This window comes from Arachis hypogaea, chromosome 14 (genome assembly GCF_003086295.3).
Source record: "Arachis hypogaea cultivar Tifrunner chromosome 14, arahy.Tifrunner.gnm2.J5K5, whole genome shotgun sequence".
NCBI classification, from domain to species: Eukaryota; Viridiplantae; Streptophyta; class Magnoliopsida; order Fabales; family Fabaceae; genus Arachis; species Arachis hypogaea.
The window spans coordinates 142,286,503-142,299,706 of NC_092049.1; the positions used below are offsets into that span (position 1 = coordinate 142,286,503).

The 13,204-nt window shown below is 25.9% G+C and overlaps 1 protein-coding gene across 1 annotated transcript; it reads left to right on the forward strand.

The window, feature by feature from the left end:
* The first annotated feature begins 10,916 nt into the window (after window positions 1-10,916).
* Window positions 10,917-11,297, forward strand: LOC112795487 (rapid alkalinization factor-like). The gene has a single exon (XM_025837417.1). It carries the CDS (start codon window positions 10,917-10,919, stop codon window positions 11,295-11,297), a length of 381 nt encoding a protein of 126 aa, XP_025693202.1.
* Window positions 11,298-13,204: the final 1,907 nt, after the last annotated feature.

Consider the following 13,204-nt stretch of genomic DNA (forward strand, 5'->3'; position numbering starts at 1 on the left):
TTTTTTTTGTTATGGAGTTTAGTTTGTATGAGAAAAATGAGAAGTGAATGTAGCTATTATGTGTAAGGAAGTGAAAATTGTTTTGGCTTTGATTATTTTGCAATGCACACGTTATAAGATTTAAAGGGATTTGGCTTTCTCTCCATAAATATATACATTATAGTCAATAATCAACGGTTTGACCTGTTATGGTTGGTTTGACCAGTGCACGTGATTATGCTTTTTCCTACAGTTTTCCTTCATTAATAAACTGGTTTATTTGAATACTAATGATATTATTATTAATAAAACTAGCTAACGTCTCTAAATACAATTTATTTTAAAATTTATTGATAGCATTTTTAACTAGTGTAAGGTAGTATCTTTTTTTTGTTTCCCACAGTATCTCCCAACCCGGCAGGTCAAGGACTAATCCGTCGCGGTACTGAGCTCCATTTAAGGGTTTGTTGCTGGCCAATGGGTTGCTGGCTAGCGGCAAACCCTTAAATGGAGTTCAGTATCGCGACGGATTAGTCCTTGACCTGCCGGGTTGGGGGATACTGTGGAAAACTAAAAAAAAAAAAAAATTTAAAACCCAAAACAGTCCCCGACAATTATCTCGAAAGACAACGAGGTCCTTGACAAAAAAAAAATCCGATCTAACCCCTCACAATTACCTTAAAAGGACAATGAGACTCCTATATAAAAAAAAAGTCAATAGTATTTTTTTGGCACAGGGACTAATCAATCCAAAAAAAAAGATTAAGGGTCAGATTGGATGTTTTTTTTTTTTCTTGAGGTCTCATTGTCTTTTCGAGATAATTGTCAGGGTCGGATAGGTATTCATTCTACATTAAATATTGGACTATTAGAGAAGTTTAGAAATTGGGGTAAGGTCAAACAAAAATTCAAGGGTGATGTAGAGAGTTTGGTAGGTAATGGGTTACAAGCTAAGGTTTTGATATTGGGAAAATATTTTCTTATTTATATACTACATGGATTTTGGAATTTTGTAAATATTTTCAATATATATATTAATTTAATATTGAATTATTAAATATATTAATGAAGAATTATAAGTTTTTTTTTGGAATAAATATGGATGAATAATGCGAGATAACAACAACTTGTACTAAGAATTTTAAAAAATTATCTATATATATATATGCGAGATCCAAGGACTTGGTTAGCAATAATTAATTAAGCACATGGAAATTAATAACTGGAATCGAATTTTTGACATATATGTAATTAAATAACACATGCACGCATCATTGCATCTAGAAAGTTTGACGGCTAACTAGTTATTTGATGTATTTGATTATTTAAAAATATTATTTGTATATTAAAATCAGTTACTAATATATTTGTATATAAATATATATATATAATTTAATTAAATTTTAATATATATTTATATTTTAATATATATTTTATATTAGTGACTGAATTTGATGATTAATTTTAGTGTATACGTAGCATTATTTTTTATTATTATTTGATTCTAGTGTTACTTTTGGCCTTCAATTATTCTCTGTTTATTTATGCTGAAAACTTGAAAGTTGAGAGCCCATAGCCGCCCCCTTTTTATATTATCTATAAAAAAACGGTGCTTATAATATACTCATTTCCTCAGCTTCATAGGTTATAAATGAATTAATGACTTGGCATCTTTTCAAAACGATAGCAAGAAATTTGACTTCAAAATGGGTGTCTTCAGTGGTCCCCTTTTTTTTATTACTAGCTACAGTGTAATGAATATAATAGTTTCTTTGTTTTCAAAAAAAAAGTTTGATATTTTAAATTATATTATTTGTTTTTTCTTAATTAATTGTGTGGAATTTAATTAATTGTGTGGAATGAATAATAATTACATAAAAAGTATGTTTGTTTATTGATATTATATAATTTTAGATAGATATTTAAAATAAAAAAAAAAAGAGAAAAATAAAATATTTAATTTTCTCGGACAATTTTATTTAATAAATAGTAGCAATATTAATAACGACTTACACAACGACGTATTAACTAACTAAGCATTATTGATATTGCATATAACTTTAATTAGCCTGTTATGTCATGTACAGAGATATTTCATTTTAGACTTTTTTTGAACATAATATAATAATGGAATATCTTCAAACATATATGAAAGACTTGAAAAGGTATAATAATCACATACATTATTCACAGGTCAAGTAAGAATTTGTTGAATCAAATTAATTATTATATTATATATGTTTCCACGTGAATGAAGCACAAATTAATTAGCAGTAGTTTTTATTTTTTAATGTAGCAAATCCAATTGTGAACTCTCATTAAAAGATGGACTAGCTCATAACTTTACTTTCATTCTGATTTAATTTTCTATTTACTCTTCTAGCTAGTAACACGTAATTGATAGTTTTCTTCAATATTAATAGAAGAACGAGGGCATGATAATATGAAGGGGCATGAACAACGTTGGTTTCCAAATCCAACTAACATAATAAATTATAAATCCCAATTTTATAAGCAAGTTAGTTTAATTTATTACATGGTCAAATGCATGGAAATTAACCACACTCTGATCTAACAGAGTTTAACTAATTCCTAATTGAGTTGGACCCCAAAATCTACCCAAAAAAAAAAAAAAAAAAGAAAACAATATTTCCAATTATCTCACTTTACCTTAATTTAGATTTACTTAATCCTAAAATTAAAAATCACTCAAAAACAATTAGTTTTGAAGAATTTTAGAAAGTGTCAAAATACAAAATAACAAAAGAAATTTGGGATGAACTCCAAATTACTCAAAAAATATACCCTAACATGTTAAAAAAATAAAGATTAATATGCTTAAAAAGGAATATGAAATATCTTTTTATGAAAGAAGGATTAACCATCGATAAGATGTTTAAAAGATTTTTAATTATTATCAATAATTTAGATGTTATGAAAATGACACACAACAAATAAATACTAGTAAAAAAAATTCTTAAAAGTATCATAAATAAAAAAGTGAAAAACAAAAACAACTGTTATTACTAAGAGCAACAATCTGAATCAATTATATAACATTAACAATAATAACTATTTATAGTTTTTCAAACGAACATATATGTATTACATACATTAAAATTGAACTCTAAACATATCTATATGAAATATGTATGGTCCAAATAATCTTAAAATATTACACCTAAACAAGTCATATAGCCTAAATTAACCATGCATGCAGAACTTGAAGATTCTGCTTCAATTGCAACCAACCACAACCAAACCAAATAGGAACTACTCTCTAAACTTTTATCATTAAACAACCAAAAATCAAACCGACAGCAATTAATAAATAAATTAAATTTACAAATACTCTTTGAATAAAGGCATGGAGATCCGGTTGAATGAAATTAAAGAATGTCCTCTCAATATCATGCTCCATGCCTGTTTGCACATTGTATAATGAAATTCACTCATTTAAAAAATTTAAACTAACAAATAAAGACTATCATTTAATAGTTCTAAATTTTCAAATTGTTAAAGTTTTAATACTATATCGTGATGAATTCACTAATACAAAAATGTTAATTAAGCTAAAACAGATGAATGATTATATATCTTAATTACACAATAATATATTATTGTTTAAATCTAATCTTTATAATATTTAATATCAATTTATTTTCATTTAAATAAAATAGAACTTATATTTTATTAAGTGTAATTAAAAATGTATCTATCTAGCTAGTAACATCTCTAAAAGTATATTGTATGCTAATTATGCACAATAAAAAATGTTAATAGCTCAATATTTTTTATTAATATTAATTAATTTTTTATTAATTATGCTAATTTTTTATTTGATTAGAATATAGGAATTAAGCTTTCAATTTAATTTTTAATATTTAAAATTGATCAAATATTGACAAAAAATTAAAAAAATTTATTAGTCGTATATAATTAGTAACTGCTCTCTTTTTGATAATTTAACTTACACCTACAATTTCCTTTTCTCTCATACTTTTCTTCTTCTTTTTTATTTATTATGTTACTAGTATATCTCATTATACATATTTCTTAAAGTAATAATAGTACTACAAATTAAATTATTATTTCTAACTCGCAACACGTCATTATATATTGTTAATTATTTTATGCATTGAATAGTAATAAGGATCGGATGTTGATGTGCTTATTACCCTAAAATAATAGTATATATTTCATATCTTGTATGTATATGATTGTCCATCATCATCTAGCTCTATATGATCGCTTATATAAAAAAAAAAGTGTACGAATTCTCTTGTATTGCTCTTAGAAATAAAATTACTTCAGATTATACATGAAAAGGTAAGAGGAAATAATAAAAGACAAATAATTAACGACTTATTAATAATATAGATTCCAATAATGCACATGAATCTAAGCGGACCTGAAAAAAGAATAGGATCACTTCTTATACTCGTTGAAAATGATTTTCATCTAGTTCATGATTTATTAGGAGTAGAATGTGTTTTGATAAAACTTTTACGGACAAAAAAACATTACAATTGATTTGATAATAATCGAGTGACATTATTTTTTTGGTTCGAACCAAAAAATTTCTTTAAATACGATTTAAAAAAGATTTTATTTTATTGTTGATAAGAGATTTTTTTATAAAAAATATGACTTGGAATTTAAAAAAGGAAAAAGAGTCCTTCATTCGCAACAAATGTAAAAAAATTTATTCAATTACATAATTTGAATAAAATAAAAAAAATTGTGATTAAATATTATTACATAAAAATAAAATTTATTATTTTTCAAACAATGGTATAAAAAGTAATTATGTTTAGATTGATCTATAAACTGATACAGTATATAAAAGTGAAAATTTAGACAATTACTTTTATATAAAATTGATAAGTAAAAGTTTTTAAATAGTTTAATAATTTTGACTAAATTATTATTTAACGGCTCTTAGTTATGAACTTCATATAAAATTAACTATATATACTTAAATTTCCACCACATATAAATTAACTGAAAAAAAAAAAAAAACCAGAAGAACAGGAAAAGAAAAGAAAGAAGAGAATCACAAAATTGACAATTATTATTACATGGGATTTAATTCATGAGAAGCAACCAGGGTCTTGGAAATTTCATATATAAGCCTTGCCTCAAAAGCATCACCAGAAAAACGCATAGAAAATTGACGAGGCTTTGGGATCCTTTTCCCACCAAACACAACAATATTATTGTGAGTGTTCAATGATCCTATGTTGCCGGCTAACCTTAACATGAAGTTCATATAAGCATTCTTAAGCTTAATCAACATCTTCAAAGGTGATCTAATTACCCATCTAACCTTCGGAAGTCTTCTTATCCTCCAATACTTTCTAGGCCTTCTTTTCAACCACCTTATGACCTTTGTTTTCCTTCCCCCGCTGCCAGCGCTGCCGCGTTGGTAGCGGCGCCTCCTCAAGTAGCTCTTGATGCCGCAGTAATAAGTTGGGTTAGATGGCAATAGTGACTCAGTTTCCATGTGTGTTTGTGAAGTGAATAAGGGAAAGAAGTGAAGTGAAGTGAAGTGAATATATATAGACTAGTTAGCTATGATTCACTGACACGGGACACGACACGATACGGGACATGCCGACACGCGAATTTTAAAATCTTATATGATACGGGGACACGCATACATATAAAATATAAAGTAGTTTTTAAATAAACCGTAATAATATTTTAATATTTTATTGATATTAAAATATAAATTAATTTTTTAAATTATTTTTAATGTCTTATTTTAATTATATCAAGTATTTAAAATATTTTTTGTTTTAATAAATAATAATATATATTATATCTAAATTTATTTTAAGAATATATATTAATAATAAAACATGACACGCTGACACGTGATGGTTTTTAGGTGTTTTCAAGTGTGTTTAGAGAAAAATTTTTTATTTTTATTGAGACACGGTTTTAATATAGCAAACACGCGTGTCGGACGAGTGTCAGTGAGTATCGTGTCCGAAATGTGTCTGACACGCAGACATGACAACTCAGCAAAGTGTCCGTTCTTCGTAGCTAGTTAGTGTTTAGATATTAGGCATCGTTGTATAAATAATAATAGAGAATTTAATTTAAGAGATTAATTTTATAAAGTAGTTAATTATGTGTATGTGTGAATAAACATTACCAACATTATGTTGTCCATATATGTATTTCTGAAATATTCTCTCCCTTTGTCTACCAATAATATTGTGATGAGTGTATTATTTGATCTTGACCAAATTGTTAACCTCTTCTAAATTTTATTATTTGAAAATCGGTTTATCTAATATAATTTTAGTTTTCCACTAAAGATATATGAATGATTATACATCTCATAAAATTTATAAAGATTAAGTTTGGGTTGAAAGACAATTTTTTTTATTCCAATCAAATAATAGAAAATGAATTTTTTTGGTCGAAAAATAAAGAAAATAAAAGAATTTTATTTTATTTTAATTTTCGGTGAAGAACTAATTAACATGGATGGGTAAAGATGAACCGGACAACGAATCGTCCTTGGCATATCTCCTACTTTAGAGTTTAGACAACCTATTATACATTAATTTAATTTTTTGTGTCCGTAAGCTAAGCACGAATGAAGATTTTTTTTTTTTGATTTACATGTAATTTAAATAATTAGCTTTTAAAAAGTTTAAGGCTTGAAAATGTTGTTATGGGGTCCTCAGCCACAATATAGAGATTTTGTTGTCTAGACACAGACCCTGTTCCTCGTATTTGGGCACATTAAAAGACCAACACAGTAGAAAGGACCATAATACAAAATCATAACATCCTTAATTATTGTAATGGTTTAGTTTGTTATAAGGTTTATAGTTTTTGATATACTTTATACAAAATATTAGGATAAAAACTTACGTACAGTTATTTTCATATGAAATTTTTAGTCGAAAACCGTTAAATAATAGTTTAGTCAAAGATATCAAATTATCTTACAATTTTATATAAAAATAACTTCAGGTAAATTTTCTCCAAATATTATATACTTTCATGTAAAGTTTCCTGCACTTCCATGGCGGCCACCGTGATCGACATAACATGGTGGCGCAAAGGATTGGAGGAGTAATTAAGGAAAGAAGATCGATGTGTTGTGTTGGCCAAATTTTGCTGCAAAAAAATTGTAGATAAAAGAAGATTGCATGAGGAAATAATGTATTATCGCGTCTAAAATCATACCAAATCTTAATAAGATATATTTTGAATCATACTAAATCTCAATCAAATAATTCTATATGTAGTTTCCTATAATATATTGTGGATATAATGTTTTATCCATTATTCCTCAAATAATATTTGTTACTTGTTGTCTAAGTTATTAAGATAAAATACATACATATTCTCTATACTACTAATAATATGTCAAGAAGATTAGTTTTAATCTACTGTAAAATACGTGAATTAAGGAATAACTTGAATTTAACTTCCTAGAATTTAATTAAGATAATTTCGATTATTATCTCATTTTTGATGAGTTGTGATCTCTATACATACATATCCATAACAAAAAAAAAAGAATGTATCTCAAATTAATAATAAGATTTTGGTATACGATTTATACACATCAATATTTTCATTATAAATAGCAGTATTAGGCGTGGTAATTTTGTCACACTTGGTCAACAATATTCTTAATCTTTATTTCTACTAATAATAAGTCAATAATAATACAATGGCCAACAAAAACTGCTCACTTCACTTAGCTCTTATCGTGGCTTGCATGGTCACCATGACAGCGACGGTAGCCGAAATGCGCATGATGACGAAGACTATACCTTGGTCATCATGCAATGGGACGATAGGGGAGTGCATAGAAGCAAAGAAGAAATTTGAGATGGATTCAGAGAGCAACATGAAGATATTTGAATCAAAGAACAAGGTGATAGGAAACGGTGCAATAGGGAGGAATGGAATTCCATGCTCGAAGAAAGATAATACCACCAAGAATTGTAGACCGGGTACTCCTGCCAACCGATACAACCGTGGCTGCAGTCCCATTACTCGATGCAGGGGTGGTGGTGGTGGCGGCGGCGGTAGCCCCCCTCATGGTTAAATTATTCATCATTATCTTCTTCTTCTTAATTATTTGTTTAGCTATCTAGTTAGGTTTATGGTTGTTCTTTGTATATTCACTTTGATTATTATAGGACCCATTATTAACGGCTATTAGTAGTAGTTTATTTCATATAATAGTAGTGTTATGATTTGGCTTGTTTCGATTTAGTTTAATATTCTATGTAAATATAAAAATTTTAATAAAATAAAAGAAGAAGAAGAGCATCTTAATTTAGCTTGTTTTCTATGTTACCATTTAGTCTCTCTTACCTTACTGTTATTGTTATTTTTTTTAGCTTTTGTCTTCGATTACTTATCCATAGAAAAATTTCTATTAATAAAAATTAGTATATTATTGTTTTCGTTAATTTGTTTCAGTCAATATGTATTATGTAGTTTTTGTTTAAACGCTTGGACGTTAGGTTACTATTGTTAAATATTTATCTTTCTCAGCCTCCTTTTTATTTTCTCTATATAAAAAAATTAGTGATACTCCAATAAAGATTTTACAATTATTCTCATAAAAAATATTTTATTTTGATGATTGGATAGTAAATTATAGAGCTTAATTTTAGTATATTATAAAAATATTATTTTTATTTAAAATATAACTAAAAAATAAGTCTTATTTTTAAACAAAAATTTTTATATAATTAAAGTAAATGTCAAAAAATAATAGTGACTAATATATTTAGTGAAAAAAATAAAAAGTGATATAATAAAAAATTAGTTAGTATTAGTTTAAATATTAATCCAATATAAAAAAAACATGTAAATATGCAATACGTATTTTAAAAATTTAAATAAATTAATTTAAATTATAATAGAATTAATAACCACAACAAATATAAAATAAAAAAATAAAAAGAACTCTCCCATATTAGGCCCAAATTATAGCCCATGGATACAATAGCTAATTATAGCCCATGGCTTCATATTGTAAAACAAAACATAGAAAAAAAACTTAGAAATTGAAAAACATAGGAAGTAATTAAAACTTGGAATCAAGTGTTATTCATTTTACGTGAACTTAATTTTATGTTAAATTGATAGTTAAAATTTTTTAAATAATTTAATATATTTGATTTAATTATTATTTAATAATTTTTAATTATTAATTTTATGTAAAAATTTTTATACCTAAATTTCTTCTGTATATAAATTAAACTGAAAAAAAAAAGGAAAGGAAAGAAGAGAATCACAAAATTAACCATTATTATATGGGATTTAATTCATGAGAAGCAACCAAGGTCTTGGAAATTTCATATATAAGCCTGCCTCAAAAGCATCACCAGAAAAACGCATAGAAAATTGACTTAGATTAGGGGTGTCAACCGGACGGGTAGGGGCGGGTTTGTGCTTTACTCGATTTCGTCCCGTCCTACAATAATTTGCATAAAATTTGTTTTACTCCTATTCACGAGTGGTAAATATTTGAACTCTAACCCGCTCGTGCAGGTACTTGCCCCGCCCCTACCCGTTCTTATAATTATTAAAATTCAATAAATAAAATAAAATTTTAAAATTTATATAACCGTGATCATATACATAACATAAATTAAAATAAAAATTTAAATATTATATAATATTATTAATTATTTTACTAATTATTTTACATATATTACATATATTATATATTAAAATTATATGTATTATATATATACCAAGATGAGTAGGAGCGGGTATTATCTAAATCCGATTTCATCCCGCTCCACACAAGAATCTACCTCGATAAAGACCCGTCCCGAATGAGTAGGGACAAAATGGATACTCACGAGTTCCGATGGTGTTGTCATCCCTAGCTTAGATGGCAATAGTGACACAGTTTCCATGTGTGTTTGTGAAGTGAATAAGGGAAATAAGAAGTGAAGTGGAGTGAATATATATAGACTAGTTAGTGTTTAGATATTATAGGCATGGCTGTATAATAATAATAGAGAATTTAATTTAAGAGATTAAATTTATAAAGTAGTTATGTGTATGTGTGAATATTATACGAAATATTATATACGAAAATATTATATACGTAAAATTTAATTAGTTTGTTATAAGGTTTATAGTTTTTGATATACTCTATACGAAATATTATATACTTTCATGTGAAGTTTCCTTGCACTTTCATGTCAACGCCGCCACTGTGAACGACATAACATGGTGGCGCAAAGGATCGGAGGAGTAATTAAGGAAAAAAGATGTGTTGTTTTGGCCAAATTTTGCAGCAAATTAAAATTTGTAGATAATAGAAGATTGAACAAAGAAACAATGTATTATCGTATCTAAAATCATACCAAATCTTAAAAAGATATATTTTGAATTATCTAAATTTCAATCAAATAATGATTCTGTATGTAGTTTCCTATAATATATTGTGGATAATGTTTTATCCATTATTCCTCAAATAATATTTGTTACTTGTTGTCTAAGTTATTAAGATAAAATATATACATATTTTCTATACTCCTAATATATCAAGATTAGTTTTAATCTACTGTAAAATACGTGAATTAAGAAATAATTTGAATTTGATTTCCTAAAATAATGAGTATATATGATATCTCTAGTAACTAATTAAGATAATCTCGATTATTATTATCTCATTCTAATGACCAGGACTAGCACTAAACATACATATCCATAAAACAGTTAATTACATGTAACTATATTCAAATTTCATAATTATTAACATAAAAATAGAATGTATCTCAAATTAATAATAAGATTTGGTATACAATTTATACATATACGTCAATATTTTATTATAAATAGTAGTATTAGGCGTGGTAATTTTGTCATACTTGATCAATAATATTTTTAATCTTTATTTCTATTAGTAAGTCAATAATAATACAATGGCCAACAAGAACTACTCACTTCATCACTTAATTCTTATTGTGGCTTGCATCGCCACTATGATGACGGCGGTGGCCGGAATTCGCATAATGACGAAGATTATACCTTCGTCATCATGCAATGGGACGATAGGAGAGTGCATGGAAGCAAAAAAGGAATTGGAGATGGATTTCGAGAACAGCATGGAGATATTTGAATCAATGAAGAAGGTGATAGGGAACGATGCAATGAGGAGGAATGGAATTCCATGCTCGAAGAAAGATAATGCTACTAAGAATTGTAGACCGGGTCCTCCTGCCAACCGTTACAACCGTGGCTGCAGTCCCATTACTCGATGCAGGGGTGGTAGTGGTGGTGGCCATGGTTCCACCCATAGTTAAATTATTCATCATCATCTTCTTCTTCTTAATTATTTGTTTAACTATCTAATTAGATTTATGGTTATTCTTTGTATATCCACTTTGATTATTATAGGACCTATTATTAATGACTATTAGTAGTAATTTTTTCATATAGTAGTAGTGTTATGATTTGTCTTGTTTCGATTTAGTTTAATATTCTATGTAAATATGAAAAGTTTAATAAAATAAAAGAAGAAGAAGAGTATCTTAATTTAGCTTGTTTTCTATGTTACTATTTAGTCTCTTTTACCTTCCTGTTATTGTTATTTTCTTTAGTTTTTGTCTTCGATTACTTATCCATAGAAAAATTTCTATTAATAAAAATTAGTATATTATTGTTTTCTTTAATTTGTTTCAGTCAATATGTATTATGTAGTTTTTGTTTAAACGCTTGAACGTTAGGTTACTATTGTTAAATATTTATCTTTTCTTAGCCTTCTTTTTATTTTCTCTATATAAAAAAATTAGTGATATTTCAACAAAGACTTTATAATTATTCTCATAAAAAATACTTTATTTTAATAAATGGATAGTAAATGATAGAATTTAATTTTAGTATTTTATAAAAATATTATTTTTATTTAACATATAACTAAAAAATCAGTCTTATTTTTAAACAAATTTTTATATAAAAATATTTATGATATCTTTATTAAAGTAAGTGTTAGAAAATAATAGTGACTAATATATTTAGTGAAAAAATAAAAATTGATTAAAAAATTAGTTAGTATTAGTTTAAATATTAATCCAATATAAGAAAAAAATATGAAAATATGTAATACGTATTCTAAAAATTTAAATAAATTAATCTAAATTATAATGAAATTAATAACCACAACAAATATAAAATAAAAAAACAAAAAGAAATCTCCCATATTAGGCCCAAATTATATCCATGACTTCATAGTGCAAAACAAAACAGAGAAAATAAAAACTTAGAAATTGAAAAACATAAGAAGTAATTATAACTTGGAAGGAAGTGTGATTCATTTGATGTAAAGTTAATTTTATATGAAATTAATAGTTAAAAATTTTATATGAATTTTTCCAATAAATAAAGACTAATATTTAATAGTTCTAAATGTTCAAATTGTTAAAGTTTCAATACTATATCGTGATGAATTCACTAATACATAAATGTTATAAGCTAAAACAGATGAATCATTATATATCTTAATTACACAATAATATATTATTGTTTAAATCTAATAGTTATAATATTTTATATCAATCTATTTTCATTTAAATAAAATAGAACTTATATTTTATTAAGTGTAATTAAAATTGTATCTATCTAGCTAGTACCGTCTCTAAAAGTATATTATATGCTAATTATGCACAATGAAAAATGTTAGTAGATCAATATTTTTTATTAATATTAATTAATTTTTTATTGATTATTTAATATAGGATTTAAACTTTAAAATTTAATCTTTAATATTTAAAATTAATCAAATATTGGCAAAAAATAAAGAAATTTATTAGTATACTAAAAGTATAATTAGCTATAGTAACTGCTCTCTTTAATATAATTAACTTACACCTATAATTTTTTTTTCACTCATACTTTTCTTCTTTTTAATTTATTATGTTACTAGTATATCTCATTATATATATTTCTTAAAGTACTAGTACTACAAATTATTATTTTGTCAATTATTTTTAACTCGCACACGTCATTATATATTGTTAATTATTTCATGCATTGAATAGTAATAAGGATCGGATGTTGATATGCTTACCCTAAAATAATTTTTATATATTTCATATCTTGTATATGTCCAATTGTCCATCATCATCTAGCTCTATATGGCGGAACTTAAAACAAAATTTTGGGGGGTTTAGATAGAAAATAATTGTTAAAATATTTTTGATATGGACTCATT

What these genes read in the sequence shown, in the direction of transcription:
- LOC112795487 (XM_025837417.1), top strand. Translation starts at nt 10,917, where the DNA reads ATGGCCAACAAGAACTACTCACTTCATCACTTAATTCTTATTGTGGCT.